This window comes from Lissotriton vulgaris, chromosome 9 (genome assembly GCF_964263255.1).
Source record: "Lissotriton vulgaris chromosome 9, aLisVul1.2, whole genome shotgun sequence".
NCBI lineage: Eukaryota > Metazoa > Chordata > Amphibia > Caudata > Salamandridae > Lissotriton > Lissotriton vulgaris.
In genome coordinates this window covers 1,229,201,177-1,229,219,409 of record NC_141697.1, presented here as the reverse complement: position 1 = coordinate 1,229,219,409, position 18,233 = coordinate 1,229,201,177, and the positions used below count along the sequence as shown (strand labels likewise).

At 45.5% G+C, this 18,233-nt stretch overlaps 1 protein-coding gene across 1 annotated transcript in view; it reads right to left on the bottom strand.

Annotated features, from left to right (window-relative positions):
• The window catches only part of LOC147693120 (uncharacterized), a 131,786-nt gene that overhangs the window by 109,747 nt on the left and 3,806 nt on the right, over positions 1–18,233 (bottom strand). The window contains exon 2 of the mRNA XM_086939369.1: positions 12,914–12,970. Within this exon, the coding sequence (XP_086795495.1) occupies positions 12,914–12,956 (43 nt within the window). The 5' untranslated portion in view covers positions 12,957–12,970. The remainder of the gene's footprint in view (positions 1–12,913; positions 12,971–18,233) is intronic.

Genomic DNA, 18,233 nt, shown 5'->3' with positions numbered 1-18,233 from the left:
TACTGCACCCCTGCCGAAAGGCACCACTACTCTCCCATTAAAAGTATTGCAACCCTGCTGAGAGTTGCTGCTACTCTCCCATTAAAAGTATTGCAACCCTGCTGAGAGGCACTGCTACTCTCCCATTAAAAGTATTGCAACCCTGCTGAGAGGCACTGCTACTCTCCCATTAAAAGTATTGCAACCCTGCTGAGAGTTGCTGCTACTCTCCCATTAAAAGTATTGCACCCCTGCCGAGAGGCACCACTACTCTCCCATTAAAAGTATTGTAACCGTGCTGAGAGTTGCAGCTACTCTCCCATTAAAAGTATTGTAACCCTGCTGAGAGTTGCTTCTACTCTCCGATTAAAAGTATTGCACACCTGCTGAGAGTTGCTGCTACTCTCCCATTAAAAGTATTGCAACCCTGCTGAGAGGCACTGCTACTCTCCCATTAAAGGTATTGCAACCCTGCTGAGAGGCGCTGATACTTTCCCATTAAAAGTATTGCACCCCTGCCGAGAGGCACCACTACTCTCCCATTAAAAGTATTGTAACCCTGCTGAGAGTTGATGCTACTCTCCCATTAAAAGTATTGCAACCCTGCTGAGAGGCACTGCTACTCTCCCATTAAAAGTATTGCAACCCTGCTGAGAGGCGCTGCTACTTTCCCATTAAAAGTATTGAACCCCTGCCGAGAGGCACCACTACTCTCCCATTAAAAGTAGTGTAACCCTGCTGAGAGTTGCTGCTACTCTCCCATTAAAAGTTTTTCAACCCTGCTAAGAGGCACTGCTACTCTCCCATTAAAAGTATTGCACCCCTGCTGAGAGGCACTGCTACTCTCCCATTAAAAGTATTGCAACCCTGCTGAGAGGCGCTGCTACTTTCCCATTAAAAATATTGTAACCCTGCTGAGAGTTGCTGCTACTCTCCCATTAAAGGTTTTGCACCCCTGCTGAGAGGCACTGCTACTCTCCCATTAAAAGTATTTTAACCTTGCTGAGAGTTGCTGCTACTCTCCCATTAAAAGTTTTGCAACCCTGCTGAGAGGCACTGCTACTCTCCCATTAAAAGTATTGCACCCCTGCTGAGAGGCACTGCTACTCTCCCATTAAAAGTATTGCAACCCTGCTGAGAGGCGCTGCTACTTTCCCATTAAACGTATTGCAACCCTTCTGAGAGTTGCTGCTACTCTCCCATTAAAAGTTTTGCACCCCTGCTGAGTGGCACTGCTACTCTCCCATTAAAAGTATTGCAACCCTGCTGAGAGGCGCTGCTACTTTCCCATTAAAAGTATTGTAACCCTGCTGAGAGGCACAGCTACTCTCCCATTAACAGTTACGGCACCCCTGCTGAGAGGCACTGCCACTCTCCCATTAAAGTTACTGCACCCCTGCTGAGAGGCACTGCTACTCTCCCATTAAAGTTACTGCACCCCTGCTGAGAGGTGCCACTACTCTCCCATTAAAGTTACTGCACCCCTCCTCTCCCATTAAAGTTACTGCACCCCTGCTGAGAGTTGCTGCTACTCTCCCATTAAAAGTTTTGCACCCCTGCTGAGAGGCACTGCTACTCTCCCATTAAAAGTATTGCAACCCTGCTGAGAGGCGCTGCTACTTTCCCATTAAAAGTATTGTAACCCTGCTGAGAGTTGCTGCTACTCTTCCATTAAATGTTTTGCACCCATGCCGAGAGGCACCACTACTCTCCCATTAAAAGTATTGTAACCCTGCTGAGAGTTGCTGCTACTCTCCCATCAAAAGTTTTGCACCCCTGCTGAGAGGCACTGCTACTCTCCCATTAAAAGTATTGCACCCCTGCTGAGAGTTGCAGCTACTCTCCCATTAAAAGTATTGCACCCCTGCTGGGAGGCACTGCTACCCTCCCATTAAAAGTATTGCAACCCTGCTGAGAGGCGCTGCTACTTTCCCATTAAAAGTATTGTAACCCTGCTGAGAGGCACAGCTACTCTCCCATTAAAAGTATTACACCCCTGCTGAGAGGCACTGCTACTCTCCCATTAAAAGTATTGCACCGCTGCTGAGAGGCACTGCTACCCTCCCATTAAAAGTATTGCACCCCTGCTGAGAGGCACTGCTACTCTCCCAATAAAAGTATTGCACCCCTGCAGAGACGGGCCGCTACCCTCCCATTAAAAGTATTGCACCCCTGCTGAGAGGCACTGCCAGTCTCCCATTAAAAGTATTGCAACCCTGCTGAGAGGCACTGCTACTCTCCCATTAAAAGTATTGTAACCCTGCTGAGAGTTGCTGCTACTCTCCCATTAAAAGTATTGTAACCCTGCTGAGAGGCACTGCTACTCTCCCATTAAAAGTATTGCAACCCTGCTGAGAGGCGCTGCTACTTTCCCATTAAAAGTATTGCACCCCTGCTGAGAGGCACTGCTACCCTCCCATTAAAAGTATTGCACCCTTGCTGAGAGGCACTGCTACTCTCCCATTAAAAGTATTGCAACCCTGCTGAGAGGCACTGGTACCCTCCCATTAAAAGTATTGCACCCCTCCTGAGAGGCATTGCTACTCTCCCATTAAAAGTATTGCAACCCTGCTGAGAGGCACTGCTACTCTCCCATTAAAAGTATTGCACCCCTGCTGAGAGGCACTGCTACTCTCCCATTAAAAGTATTACACCCCTGCTGAGAGGCACTGCTACCCTCCCATTAAAAGTATTGCGCCCCTGCTGAGAGGCACTGCTACTCTCCCATTAAAAGTATTGCACCCCTGCTGAGAGGCACTGCTACTCTCCCATTAAAAGTATTGCAACCCTTCTGAGAGGCACTGGTACCCTCCCATTAAAAGTATTGCACCCCTGCTGAGAGGCACTGGTACCCTCCCATTAAAAGTTTTGCAACCCTGCTGAGAGGCGCTGCTACTTTCCCATTAAAAGTATTGTAACCCTGCTGAGAGGCACAGCTACTCTCCCATTAAAAGTATTACACCCCTGCTGAGAGGCACTGCTACTCTCCCATTAAAAGTATTGCACCGCTGCTGAGAGGCACTGCTACCCTCCCATTAAAAGTATTGCACCCCTGCTGAGAGGCACTGCTACTCTCCCATTAAAAGTAGTGCACCCCTGCTGAGACGGGCCGCTACCCTCCCATTAAACGTATTGCACCACTGCTGAGAGGCACTGGTACCCTCCCATTAAAAGTATTGCACCCCTGCTGAGAGGCACTGCCAGTCTCCCATTAAAAGTATTGCAACCCTGCTGAGAGGCACTGCTACTCTCCCATTAAAAGTATTGTAACCCTGCTGAGAGTTGCTGCTACTCTCCCATTAAAAGTATTGTAACCCTGCTGAGAGGCACTGCTACTCTCCCATTAAAAGTATTGCAACCCTGCTGAGAGGCGCTGCTACTTTCCCATTAAAGTTACTGCACCCCTGCTGAGAAGTGCCACTACTCTCCCATTAAAGTTACTGCACCCCTGCTGAGAGGTGCCACTACTCTCCCATTAAAGTGACTGCACCCCTGCTGAGAGGCACCGCTACTGTCCCATTAAAGTTACTGCACCCCTGCTGAGAGGCACTGCTACTCTCCCATTAAAAGTATTGCACCGCTGCTGAGAGGCACTGCTACTCTCCCATTAAAGTTACTGCACCCCTGCTGAGAGGCACCGCTACTGTCCCATTAAAGTTACTGCACCCCTGCTGAGAGGCACTGCTACTCTCCCATTAAAAGTATTGCACCGCTGCTGAGAGGCACTGCTACTCTCCCATTAAAGTTACTGCACCCCTGCTGAGAGGCACTGCTACTCTCCCATTAAAGTTACTGCACCCCTGCTGAGAGGCACTGCTACTCTCCCAATAAAGTTACTGCACCCCTGCTGAGAGGCACTGCTACTCTCCCATTAAAGTTACTGCACCCCTGCTGAGAGGCACTGCTACTCTCCCATTAAAGTTACTGCACCCCTACTGAGAGGCACTGCTACTCTCCCATTAAAGTTACTGCACCCCTGCTGAGAGGCACTGCTACTCTCCCATTAAAGTTACTGCACCCCTGCTGAGAGGCACTGCTACTCTCCCATTAAAGTTACTGCACCCCTGCTGAGAGGCACTGCTACTCTCCCATTAAAGTTACTGCACCCCTACTGAGAGGCACTGGTACCCTCCCATTAAAATTACTGCACCCCTGCTGAGAGGCACTGCTACTCTCCCATTAAAGTTACTGCACCCCTGCTGAGAGGCACAGCTACTCTCCCATTAAAGTTACTGCACCCCTGCTGAGAGGCACAGCTACTCTCCCATTAAAGTTACTGCACCCCTGCTGAGAGGCACTGCTACTCTCCCATTAAAGTTACTGCACCCCTGCTGAGAGGCACTGCTACTCTCCCATTAAAGTTACTGCACCCCTGCTGAGAGGCACTGCTACTCTCCCATTAAAGTTACTGCACCCCTGCTGAGAGGCACTGCTACTCTCCCATTAAAGTTACTGCACCCCTACTGAGAGGCACTGGTACCCTCCCATTAAAATTACTGCACCCCTGCTGAAAAGTGCCACTACTTTCACATTAAAGTTACTGCACCCCTGCTGAGAAGTGCCACTACTCTCCCATTAAAGTTACTGCACCCCTGCTGAGAGGCACTGCTACTCTCCCATTAAAGTTACTGCACCTCTGCTGAGAGGCACCGCTACTGTCCCATTAAAAGTATCTCGCCCCTGCTGCGAGGCACTGCTACTCCCCCATTAACAGTTACTGCACACCTGCTGAAAGGCACGCTACTCTCCCATTAACAGTTACGGCACCCCTGCTGAGAGGCACTGCCACTCTCCCATTAAAGTTACTGCACCCCTGCTGAGAGGCACTGCTACTCTCCCATTAAAGTTGCTGCACCCCTACTCTCCCATTAAAGTTACTGCACCTCTGCTGAGAGGTGCCACTACTTTCCCATTAAAGTTACTGCACCCCTGCTGAGAGGCACCGCTACTGTCCCATTAAAAGTATCTCACCCCTGCTAAGAAATGCCGGCACTCTCCCTTTCAAATTAAAGAAGTGCATGTACTCTCCAGTTGGCAGTGCCTGCCCCTTTAAACTGGACTCTAAGGAAAACTGCAGAAATAGCTCCAAGAAAAGGAGAGTGGGGTGCACGCTATGACACGTCCATTACGCCCTTAATATCTCAATCTTCTGGATACGAAAGAGAAACATTCACCAGCTCTGCATGTGGAGTTACCTTGGAGCCTCAGTCATTATCAGAACTTAGCAAAATTACAGTGCACACAAGAACCACAAAATCACCCTCAGTTCTCACTAATCTGCAACGGAATCTGTTTTTAATGAGCATGTTAGTTAAAGGTCTGCTCGTCAGGCTGAGTCAGAGTGCCTGCCCGCAGCAGGGCTCTGCAGACCTTTGTTTCAAAGGTTTGTAAACGGCCTGAACAATCACAGTGGAAGCAAACAGCACTCCTGGCCTCGCCTACCTGTCCACGGCCTTTACCTTAAAAACCACCTGCGCTGCCCAGGAGTCTGAAAGAGCGAGGCTGTAATAAGAAAGCGAGTGGGTGTGTAATTCAATGTGTGAGAAACGAATCATTGAGTCACTCCATTGAGTCAAAGGTGAAGAGAATCTCTAACTCAGCATTTGTCTGTTTGTCAACGTACGAGTTGTTGAGTAGTGAGAGCAGCCGACACCGAGGACACAGAAAAACCAAAGGAAATGATGGACGGAGCGTTGACAATACAAGCACTCACCCCCAGTCAACTGATCTGGGTTTAATCCATCACCGTTCTTTAGCCCACTCTGCCACCCCAGTTCAGACATGGCCATATGCAAATCAGTATGACCCTGTGCCTCATGGGAACAGTCCAGCCCGAACCGCCAAGCCATGTCTTCCCTGGACCGGAAACAAGCTACCGAGGACCGGTTTCTGGCATTTCAGCCGTCTTCAGCCCGGCTTGCTTGTTCATATTCAGAAATGTAGAACTATTGTTTCAGTGTGACTGCAGTATCGACAGCCATGGTCTTGATCAATGCTAAATTATATTTCACCTTCATATCAGCTCCAGTATTTTGTGGCCAATATCTGGATGAACAGCGCATTGTGATTAACACTGGGCGTAGTTCGCATAGTAGCGCTAAGCGTAGCTACGCAAAGTGCACTTCGCACTACGCGAGATACGCGTAGGTCTACGCGAACTGCGTAGTGCCCTGTTCATGATGATTGCATACTGCCGGATGCTTGTCCACACTGTGCATCTTGCACAGTGCGAGCTGTCATTTTCTGCCGCGGGAGTAGATTTTTACTCGAGCTGCAGCTTTCTCAACGTGGGCTGGTAGTTTCTCATTGCGAGCGGTCACGAGCATACACGACCATTCGCAATGAGAAACCTGACCTCCCCGCGTTGAGAATCTAGCCGGGTGGTTTGTTTTCCACGCTCGCGATCACCAACTTTATGTTGCTGATAGCGAACGAGGAAAAGTCTCCCCGGGATGTCATTTTGCTCACTCGCGGTCGCCAACTTGACGTTGAGGACCGCAAGCGAGCAAAAAATACCAACTACGCTACGCTATGTGTTTTTGCACTGTGCTTCGTGCAATTCGCGTAGCGCGAAGTAGCACAAACTACGCGAATGTAGCGTAGTTGTCCGCCCAGGGTTAATTGTGATGGTAAGTTCATATAGATAATTATAGGGTTACTTTATATATTGGAGTTGGGACTAGTAAGTTTACACTCCCCAATATGCACTCACCTTATCGTATTTTGGTAGCGCCATGCGTTTGTTGACGCTATTTTTCTTTAGTTGGTAAACATTTTTGGACTTCAAGAATTGGTGTGAGTGTAAAATTCTTTCACACTGTGATGATCTGAAACAATCTTACTCCTTACCTGGTACAGCATGATTATTTATTTACTAAGTGACCAGGGAAGTAGCAGCTGATGCACCCAGGCAGTCCTCTCAGGCATGGAGGCCTCCTAGCCATATCAAGTTTAGGAACAGGCACCGTTGTCTCCAGGAATCTCCCGAGAGGCTGGCTACCTCTGGCTACCTCTGGCTACCAGGAACAGGTGGCCTGAGCCACCCTTCACTCACGGGCCCGATGGATTTGATCGAGGCCTTATCCGCCTTCGGGTAGGATCTGCAAGAACTTCTCTTCCCGGACACCCTACAATGTCTGCATCTCTTCCGTGAGGCTGACCAGAAGCTTTTGAACCAGGGCATCTGAAGCAAGGATAACAACATCCCTCCTGGGTGAGAGACCAAGTGCCTCCCCATAGGGACCTCGCAAGAATACGTGTCCTTTCTTTCCTTCTGCGCCATCAACCTCTGTCCATGTATACAAGTGATGGGAGTTTTTTTTTTTTTTTTTTTTTGTAAAAATGAACCGTACACACCGGGTTACGTGCACATTTACTTCTGAATAAGCAAGACGTTGTTTTTCAATAAATTAATTTCCACCAACTAGCTTCTGTTAAGCGTTTCTATTTTATTTTTTAAAAGTATATAGATTTTTTTCTTATATCTTACTTTATTTATATATTTTATCAAAACATTTTTGTTTTTTTTATACAAAATTTCTTCTGAAGGGAATATATTCTGTATTTAAGAAATGAAATTATGAATTGTTTAAACTAAGATATTTTATGAATCAATCAGTGTAAAATTACTGTCATGTGTTATATGTAAAAAAAATTTGTATAAAAAAACAAAAATGTTTTGATAAAATATATAAATAAAGTAAGATATAAGAAAAAAATCTATATACTTTTAAAAAATAAAATAGAAACGCTTAACAGAAGCTAGTTGGTGGAAATTAATTTATTGAAAAACAACGTCTTGCTTACTCAGAAGTAAATGTGCACGTAACCCGGTGTGTACGGTTCATTTTTACAAAAAGTACTATACCTTGCTAGGGTTTATCCTTTAAGGCAGGGGCCCCGATCTTCCAAAATTAATATACAAGTAATGGGAGAGCAGGAGGAAACAAATGACCATCTCACCACTTTGTAACAGGGACACAGAGGAGGAGACCCTGAGAAAAGGGAGAGCTTGAGAAAGAAGTCTCACGCGTGGTCTCTTTAGAAGTGTAGGACCACGCACCCTGGTCTACTGAGCCCGGGCACAGATGAGCCACCTGTGATGTCGTGTTTCATCTGATGTCATGTAATTCTATGCTAGAGGTAGTTGTTGATCGGTTTCCTCTTCCTAACATCGATGAGATGGTTGGTACATTAGAGGGTGCAAAGTACTTTACCACATTAGACTTGGCCTCCGCTTACCACCAGGTGGAGTTAGATGAGGTTTCTCAGGATTTGACTGCCTTTATTACACCTATGGGTACGTTCAAATTCAGGAGAATGCCATTTGGCCTTGTTTCGGCAGCCTCTGTATTTCAACGTATAATGTCTAGAATTCTTAAAGGTCTTAAGGGTGTGAAATGCTATCAAGATGATCTTTTGATCTATGGCAAGAAAATCCAGGAGCATAATTTGCGTGTGTGCACTGTTTTAGAACGATTGAATGGTGCTGGCATGACTTTAAAGAAAGAAAAATGTAAATTTCGATTGGAGGAGGTAAATTATCTTGGTCATCGCATTACTTGTGAAGGTGTTTTTCCAAAAAAGGAATTGGTTGACTCAATCGACAAAGTTAAAGAGCCAGTTAACAAGGATGAATTGCTTTCATTTCTTGGGATGGTAGAATTTTATGGGAAATTTTTACCGAACTTTGCAGAGAAGTCATTCAATCTAAGGAAATTGACTGGGAAAAATGTCGTGTATGAATGGTCTTCTGACTGCAAGGATGAATTTGAGCGTATAAAGGTTGAGTTAAAAAAAGCTCCATCACTTCATGACTTTGTTCCTGGTCTTCCCACTTATATGTTTACGGATGCGAGTGAAAAGGGTCTTGGTTCTGTTCTTCTCCAAAAGAAGGAAGGGAAAGAGGTGTTGATTTGTTGTTCTTCGAGGTGTCTAAGGGGGTCTGAATTAAATTATTTTGTAATTGAAAGAGAGTCATTGGCGATTTATTGGGCATTAAGAAAGTTAAAAAATTTGATTTGGGGTACTAAGGTTGTAGTATTTTCTGATCATAAGCCCTTGAAAGAAGTGTTCTTAAAAAAAGGTTTGGATTCTATTTCTTCAAGGATTAGAAGATGGATTATTTCCTTGCAAGGGTTTGAATTTGAGGTACTATATGTTCCGGGGTAGCTAATAAATCTGCAGATTGTTTATCGAGATTAGTTGACTGTGAGAGTTGTGACGCGGAAGCTGCATGTGAATCTGAGGAGCTTATTAATGTTTGTGAAGTCACTGAGGGAGCTGTAGAAGAATGAGAATGGAAAAGTGAACTGGAAAAGGATGATGAGATGATTTCTGTTATGAATTCTTTGAAGAGTAGTGTACGTTTGGAAAGACCCTGGTCTCTTGTAGCTGATGAACTCTCCGTTACTGATGGTATGCTGACTCGTGGTACTAAATTAGTTCCACCCGTTGGTATTCGTAAAACACTGTTGTCCTATGTTCATACTGGACATTTGGGTATTGTAAAAACGAAGGAAATGATGCGTTTGCAGTTTTGGTGGCCTAATATGGATTTAGAAGTAGAGAGATTAGTCAGAGATTGTGTTGAATGTTGTGCGAGTGATAAGATTTTAAAAACTAGACAGATGCCTATGGTTTGTAGACAGTTGCCTAGTCACCCTTGGGATGAGGTTGCTATTGACATTTTAGGTCCCCTTAGCGGTGTATCTGACACCCCGTACTTGATTGTCCTTGTTGACTTGTATTCTAGATGGATTGAAGTGACTGCTGTTAGAGACATTACCTCAACTTCTGTCATTAAGTTTTTGGATGATATATTTAAAAGGGAGAGCTTTCCAAATAGTTTATTGTCTGATAATGGTCCTCAATTTTGTTCTAGTTTATTTTCTGATTTTTTGAAAAAATGTGGTGTTGTTCATAAGAGATGCTCTTTATATCATCCTGAGTCCAATTGAGCTGTTGAAAGGGTAAATAGAACACTTAAAGAGTCAATACAGTTGGCTAGATCAAATGGTTTGAACTGGATTGTTGCTCTTCGGGATAGGATTAATGCTTATCGTTGTTCTCCTCATTCTTCTACTGGGAGGTCTCCTTTTGAATTGTTTAAAGGTAGGATACCTAATACCTTGTGGTGTCCTGGTTGGATGAAAATGAATAAAGGTTTGGTTGACAATAGCATAGGTGAATGGAGAGAAAGGGAGTTGAATAAGCAGTTGTTGAGAAAGTCTTATTTTGACATGAAGAAGTGTGTACGATTTCAAGAAATTAAAGTTGGTGATATTGTAAAAATAAAAGCACCTGTTGGTTGTAAATCGTGGTCTAAGTATACCAATGTCAGACCGGTCATTAAGGTTTTCAAGAATGCCATAAAAACTCAGGATGGGAGGATTTGGAATAAGAGTCGTGTTGTGCTTGTTAGATCAAATGTTTTAGTTTCTGATTTGCCAAATGAAAATGATTCATTCAATGTTATTAATTTCTATGCAGCTGTACCTTCTTCATCTTGTAATGCCCGTAAGAGGAGCATGAGGTTACATAGTGCTCCAATGTACATGAAGGATTATGTTTAAAGCTTTCTTAGTTTGTTTTATTCTTTCATTATTTTTCTTACTTTCTTTCTTTCATTGCGAAGGAAGATGTGTGATGTCGTGTTTCATCTGATGTCATGTAATTCCATGCTAGAATTCTGTATTCTTGAAATGTTGATTCTGTTTTGAGTCAGTTGACTCTGTGCGTTTGTGGCTGAGGTTAAATAAAACCTACACTGAAGTTAACTTGCTTCTGGACTATTCATTCTTATCTTCAAGAACACCACACCACCCTGCTGGAAGCTATATTTGAAGTCATGCCTTATATACTGATGTTGTCCTGTGGCCTTCCGTTACCTCCTCTTGAGGGACCAGGCTGCCTCACAGCAATCGATGCAAGAGCTTTGAGTGATGTGAGAGGGTAACAAGTGGGCTCAGAAGGAGAACTCGGAGATGCTGCTCTTAGTGACATTTCTGAAAGACAGGGGCTTCCCTGTGAGGCGAAGGAGGATTGTACTCTGAAAGTTAAGGCTTTGAGAAGAGGCGGTCAGAGGGTGCGCTATTCCCCGGCCCATCTCTTTTCAGGGTCCCACATTATATGGCTACATTTATTTACAGACTGTTAAGGAAACTTGCCAGCCATCCACTAGTCAGTACGGTTGTTTGTGACTACAACGCGGGCTATTACTACGCGTGCCATTACAACGCTGTTTTTACAACGCAAGCGCTGGATAGTGGAATAGTTTAATTTTCTATTCCAATTCCAGCCCACGTTACAGTAGGGAAGGTGTTGGAATAGAAAATTTTACTATTCCCTATCCAACAGCACCCTCCAGCGCAAGTCGTTGTAACGACTTGCGTTGTAAAAGCATCGTAGTAATGGCAGCGCGTGGTAATACCCGCGTTGTAAAAGCTGCTCACCGTCAGTACAGGGTGCTGGTTCACTATATTTTCTCTTTCATATAATTGTACCTTTTTTTAACTTAGGAACAGGCGCTCGCTATGTGTGGGTCACACAAATGTTTCGAAATGGACCCCCCCAAAAGCCTCTGATGCCTGCTGTAGGCAAAGGCATGTCATTCCATTCTGAAGGATTGCCCTTCAAACTGTTTAACCCCTGGCATGCTTAGTATGTTCCCAGGTGCATATTCCAGCAGCTTTCTCTGAAGACGGTGGTGCCACAGTGGCAGGAGTCGGCGTTTTTACTGCGGGTGGTGTGCGAGGGTGGGGGGGGGGGGGGTTGTCACGGTCGAAGGACGATGGTGAACTTGCAAGTGATGGGACATCAACAGTTGTCCGAAACAGTGGCAGCTGGTTACCCTTATGAGCGATGGGGCATAAATACCTGAAACAAATGAGTTTACTCAGCACGTGACCCTGGCATCAATATAGGAAGAGGGAGGGATTTGCCCACTACAAATGGGGGTCAAATAGTACATTTTTTAAAGTAAATTAAATTGTGAAAACGCCATAGGTGTCAAAAACGCACAATATATCAAACAATTGAATTTTGTCATGATGCGGAAAACAAGTCTGGCCCTCCTTATGGCTGTTGGGGGTTGCCTTTCGTTAATTTAATTTAATTTTATATTTATTAAGTATAAACAATGCCAATAGGACAAGTTCCAGAGAAGAGTTTGAATGTGTTTGCGAAGATGTTACATTTTCAACACGATTTCCGTGACCTTTGCCAAAAAGCCACCGACGCAAGCAGTTAAAGGTATTTGGAGCTGAAGTTTCACATGCCCCATCGTCTTCGAAAGTAAAAGTGAAAGTGACTTTTGCTTCCTATTTCCACTTCCTTCCTTCTTCTTTCCTGTCCCTCCATGTAAATGCACTGCCATAGGTTAAATAGATGAGACCCTGCTGGGGAGGGGAAGGGACGAAAGAGCGGAAGTTACACAGACCTCACAACGTCCGGTGGTACCCGGTGGAGGCAAGCTGATCTTGAGTGTTCATGGGTACAGGAGTGCCTGTGCTCAGTTTACAGAAACCTACAGGTTCAGAAGCAGCCACACAAATGGAGTCACAACAATCTTACAGGCTCAGGCCTCACACAGCAGCAGCGCTCCTCTCCAGGCTTAAACGTATCACAGCTGATGAAAGGGATGAAAATGAACACAAAGACACGTGGGCACATGAATGTCCTTTTTTAACAGTTGAAAAATAATTATTAGAGAATACACTCCTTCCCCAGGATACATTGGTTTTTAACAGTTGGGCATAAAAACACCTCGTGGAAAGGATGACCGGATGCACAGGTTGAACACCAGGCCAAGATCACCCCATTGGAGTTCAGTCAAACTTCACAACTCTTGCCAGCAGAAGTCAGTGTGTCACTAAAGCCCGAATGTGCAGCCCCCCCCCCCCCACACCCAGGAGGACAAGGCACCCCCACTCACCGCGACTCATGGTCATCTGCCCTCGAGACGGCCACTGCAGCATAGCGCCTCCCCCACCTGGAAAGAAGGAGCAAAGACTGTGTTAAGTCTGAGTACAAAGAAGCAAACGTGGAAAGCATCTCTTCTGAGTGCCGCTGGAGAGATTGCAGCTTTGAAATGTCAGGACTAAGTCGGTTTCCCGTCTCAGAACTTTGCTAAGGAAAGTCCAACTTTGGGTGACTTTACCCCACTCCACCAGCCTGTTTGGAAAAAACAAAAGACAGGCTTCCAAGGAAAGCAGGCAGTCATGGAGGTCTGCTGGAAAAGAGCACAGCCCCCCTCTACCCGTTACCATAGTTACTGTGTTACTGGCAAAGATGCTCACAGCTGAGAACCAGAGCACAGCACGGACACTAAAACAGGGGTGAACAGTGGTCAGAACATTTACAGCCCAATTCACAAAAGCAAAGGCAACCTGAGGCGCAATTACAAAAAAAGACAAAGCTAAGTGAGTGCTTTTCATCCTGAGGTACTTAAATCTACAGATTCTTGAAAATTCACAAAATTACAAAGGGTTACACTCAATCAATCAAACAAACAGAACATTTGTAAAGCGCACTACTCACCCGTGAGGGTCTTAAGGCACGGGGGGGGGGGGGGGAGGGTGGGGGAGGGGGGATGCTGCTACTGCTCGAATAGCCAGGTCTTGAGGAGTCTACTGAAGGTCAGCAGGTCCTGGGTCTGTCGTAGGGGGATAAGGAGGGTGTTCCAGGTCTTCTTCGCCAAAATCTAATGTGTGCTAAAATCCTGTGGACTGCCTTGTAAATATCGCGGTTTAAACATCAGCGATATTTGCAAGGTTGTCCATCCGGGGTACGCCCAGTAACGCCCACTTTGCATCTCATTGGAGATGCAAAGGGAGGCGTTGGGAAAAAGGGTGCTGACATGCGATTATGCATGTTAGCACCCTCTTGTAAATAGGGCCCTCTTTTTTGTCTTTTTAAGCCAAAAAAGCGGAGATAAAGCCCTTGTAGATATGCCCCATGATCGCTTAATGCGTTTAGTAAATTTGGAAAAAACATTTTCTTATCAGTGGCAGCTCCTCCGCTATGGAGGAAAAGCATCGCCCCCCTGCCCACAGAGGAAAATGAAAAATGAAATGATTATGATTTATTTTTTGTCCTGTAGCCCAGTCTTGGGGGTGGGCCACAGCACTGCTGCAGGGGGAGGAGGAGTGGTGGCCTTAGGACGGCCAAACCGTCATGCGCACTGACATCTCTCCAACCCAGCTGCGTTGCTGGGCGGAGAGTCCAGCAGGCACAGGCTCCCAGCTCCCGATGGAGCGCCAAACAAGCCCGCTCCACCCAATCCGGACACTGCTCTCATGGTTATGAGAGCAGCGTTCTGATTGGCCGTAGGGAAACTGGGAGTTTCAGCCTGTGCCCAGAGGAGCAGAAGAGCAGCGAGCAGAAGTTTAGAAAACATTTTATTGTTTATTTTGTTACAGGCCTGTCCCTCACCACATTTTCCTGACACCATCCGCTACTGTTTCTTGTCGCAAACTCTATGAATTGGCAAATTGCAGGTTTTGTGATCAGAAAATGCGTTTAAACACCTGTCCTTAAGATACTAATATGGTTCAAGCAGATGAAGTGAGTTTAAGGTCTTGTCGGAAGATTGGACGTTGTCCAATGTCTTCATCACAGCCCCGGTTGTGGGCGTGGTCAAGAGTTGACAATTCTAAAGATTTTGTTTCCTATAGCTTTCTGACCCACAAGTAGTTGGCTGTCACGTAGGACCCCCTAAGGTGGGACAGATCCAGTCGAACCTGCTGGGAGGATGGAAGTGCACCAGTCCTTCTGTATGGACCAGTGCTTAAAATTGGCAGGTACTGTCTGGTACTGAGTGCCTGCACTTCTTTAATTTGAAAGGGGGAGAACCTGCACTTCTCAGCACTGCTGCACTACCTTTACTGGGAGAGTTTCAGTACTTCTCTGGAAGAGTACCTGCACTACTCAGCACTGCGGAAATACCTGTAATGGGAGAGTACCTGTACTTCTCTGGGATAGTACCTTCACTTCTCAGCACTGCTTCAAAACCTTTAATGGGAGAGTACTAGTACTTTGCTGGGAGAGTACCTACACTTCTCAGCACCTCTGCAATACCTTTAATTGGAGAGTACTTGTACTTCTCTAGGAAAGTACCTGCAATTCTGAGCACAGCTACAGCCGCTTTAATGGGAGACTACCTGCACAGCTTCCATGCATTTAATAGGAGAGTACTTGCACTTCTCTGGGAGAGTACCAGCACTTCTCAGCACTGCTACAATACCTTCAATGGGAGAGTATCTGCACTTCTCTGGGAGAGTACCTTCACTACTCAGCACTGCTGAAATACCTTTGCTGGAAGAGTACCTACACTTCACAGCACTGCTGTCATACCTTTAATGGGGGAGTACCTGCACTTCTCAGCACTACTGCAATACCTTCAATGGGGGAGTACTGGTACTTCTCTAGGAAAGTACCTGCAATTCTGAGCACAGCTACAGCGGCTTTAATGGGAGAGTACCTGCACTTCTCAGCACTGCTGAAATACATTTAATGGGAGAGTAATGCACTTCTCCGGGAGAGTACTTTCACTTCTCAGCACTATTGCAATACATTTAATGGGAGAGTACTGATACTTCTCTTGGGGAGTACCTGCACTTCTCAGCACTGCAGTAATACATTTAATGGGAGAGTACTGGTATTTCTCTTGGGGAGTTCCTGCACTTCTCAGCACTGCTGTTATTCATTTAATGGGGGAGTAACAGTACTTCTCTTGGAGAGTACCTGCACTTCTCAGCACTGCTAAAATACATTTAATGGGAGAGTAATGGCACTTCACTGGGAGAGTACCTGCACTTCTCAGCACTGCTAAAATACATTTAATGGGAGAGTAATGGCACTTCTCTGGTAGATTACCTGCACTTCTCAGCACTGCTGTAATACATTTAATGGGAGAGTAATGGCACTTCTCTAGGAAAGTACCTGCAATTCTGAGCACAGCTACAGCGGCTTTAATGGGAGAGTACCTACACTTCTCACGACTGCTGAAATACATTTAATGGGAGAGTACTGATACTTCTCTTGGGGAGTTCCTGCACTTCTCAGCACTGCTGTTATTCATTTAATGGGGGAGTAACGGTACTTCTCTTGGAGAGTACCTGCACTTCTCAGCACTGCTGTAATACATTTAATGGGAGAGTAATGGCACTTCTCTAGGAAAGTACCTGCAATTCTGAGCACAGCTACAGCGGCTTTAATGGGAGAGTACCTACACTTCTCACGACTGCTGAAATACATTTAATGGGAGAGTACTGATACTTCTCTTGGGGAGTTCCTGCACTTCTCAGCACTGCTGTAATACATTTAATGGGAGAGTACTGGGTTTCTCTTGGGGAGTTCCTGCACTTCTCAGCACTGCTGTAATACATTTAATGGGAGAGTACTGGGTTTCTCTTGGGGAGTTCCTGCACTTCTCAGCACTGCTGTAATACATTTAATGGGAGAATACTGATACATCTCTTTGGGAGTACCTGCACTTCTCAGCACTGCTGTAATACATTTAATGGGAGAGTAATGGCACTTCTCTGGTAGATCACCTGCACTTCTCAGCACTGCTGTAATACATTTAATGGGAGAGTAATGGCACTTCTCTGGGAGAGTACTTTCACTTCTCAGCACTATTGCAATACATTTAATGGGAGAGTACTGATACTTCTCTTGGGGAGTTCCTGCACTTCTCAGCACTGCTGTAATACATTTAATGGGAGAGTACTGGGTTTCTCTTGGGGAGTTCCTGCACTTCTCAGCACTGCTGTAATACATTTAATGGGAGAGTACTGGGTTTCTCTTGGGGAGTTCCTGCACTTCTCAGCACTGCTGTAATACATTTAATGGGAGAATACTGATACATCTCTTTGGGAGTACCTGCACTTCTCAGCACTGCTGTAATACATTTAATGGGAGAGTAATGGCACTTCTCTGGTAGATCACCTGCACTTCTCAGCACTGCTGTAATACATTTAATGGGAGAGTAATGGCACTTCTCTGGGAGAGTACTTTCACTTCTCAGCACTATTGCAATACATTTAATGGGAGAGTACTGATACTTCTCTTGGGGAGTTCCTGCACTTCTCAGCACTGCTGTAATACATTTAATGGGAGAGTACTGGGTTTCTCTTGGGGAGTTCCTGCACTTCTCAGCACTGCTGTAATACATTTAATGGGAGAGTACTGGGTTTCTCTTGGGGAGTTCCTGCACTTCTCAGCACTGCTGTAATACATTTAATGGGAGAATACTGATACATCTCTTTGGGAGTACCTGCACTTCTCAGCACTGCTGTAATACATTTAATGGGAGAGTAACGGTACTTCTCTGGGAGAGTACCTGCACTTCTCAGCACTACTGCAATACATTTAATGGGAGAGTACTGGTACTTCTCTTGGGGAGTACCTGCACTTCTCAGCACTACTGCAATACATTTAATGGGAGAATACTGATACATCTCTTTGGGAGTACCTGCACTTCTCAGCACTGCTGTAATACATTTAATGGGAGAGTACTGGTACTTCTCTGGGAGAGTACCTGCACTTCTCAGCACTGCTGTAATACATTTAATGGGAGAGTACTGGTACTTCTCTTGGGGAGTACCTGCACTTCTCAGCACTGCTGTAATACATTTAATGGGAGAGTAGTGGCACTTCTCTGGGAGAGTACCTGCACTTCTCAGTACTGCTGCAATACATTTAATGGGGGAGTACTGGTACTTCTCTTGGGGAGTACCTGCAGTTCTCAGCACTGCTGTAATACATTTAATGGGAGAATACTGATACATCTCTTTGGGAGTACCTGCACTTCTCAGCACTGCTGTAATACATTTAATGGGAGAGTAGTGGCACTTCTCTGGGAGAGTACCTGCACTTCTCAGTACTGCTGCAATACATTTAATGGGGGAGTACTGGTACTTCTCTTGGGGAGTACCTGCACTTCTCAGCACTGCTGTAATACATTTAATGGGGGAGTACTGGTACTTCTCTTGGAGAGTACCTGCACTTCTCAGCACTGCTGTAATACATTTAATGGGAGAGTACTGATACTTCTCTGAGGGAGTACCTGCACTCCTCAGCACTGCTGTAATACATTTAATGGGGGAGTAATGGCACTTCTCTGGGAGAGTACCTGCACTTCTCAGCACTGCTGAAATACATTTAATGGGAGAGTAATGGCACTTCTCTGGTAGATCACCTGCACTTCTCAGCACTGCTGTAATACATTTAATGGGAGAGTAGTGGCACTT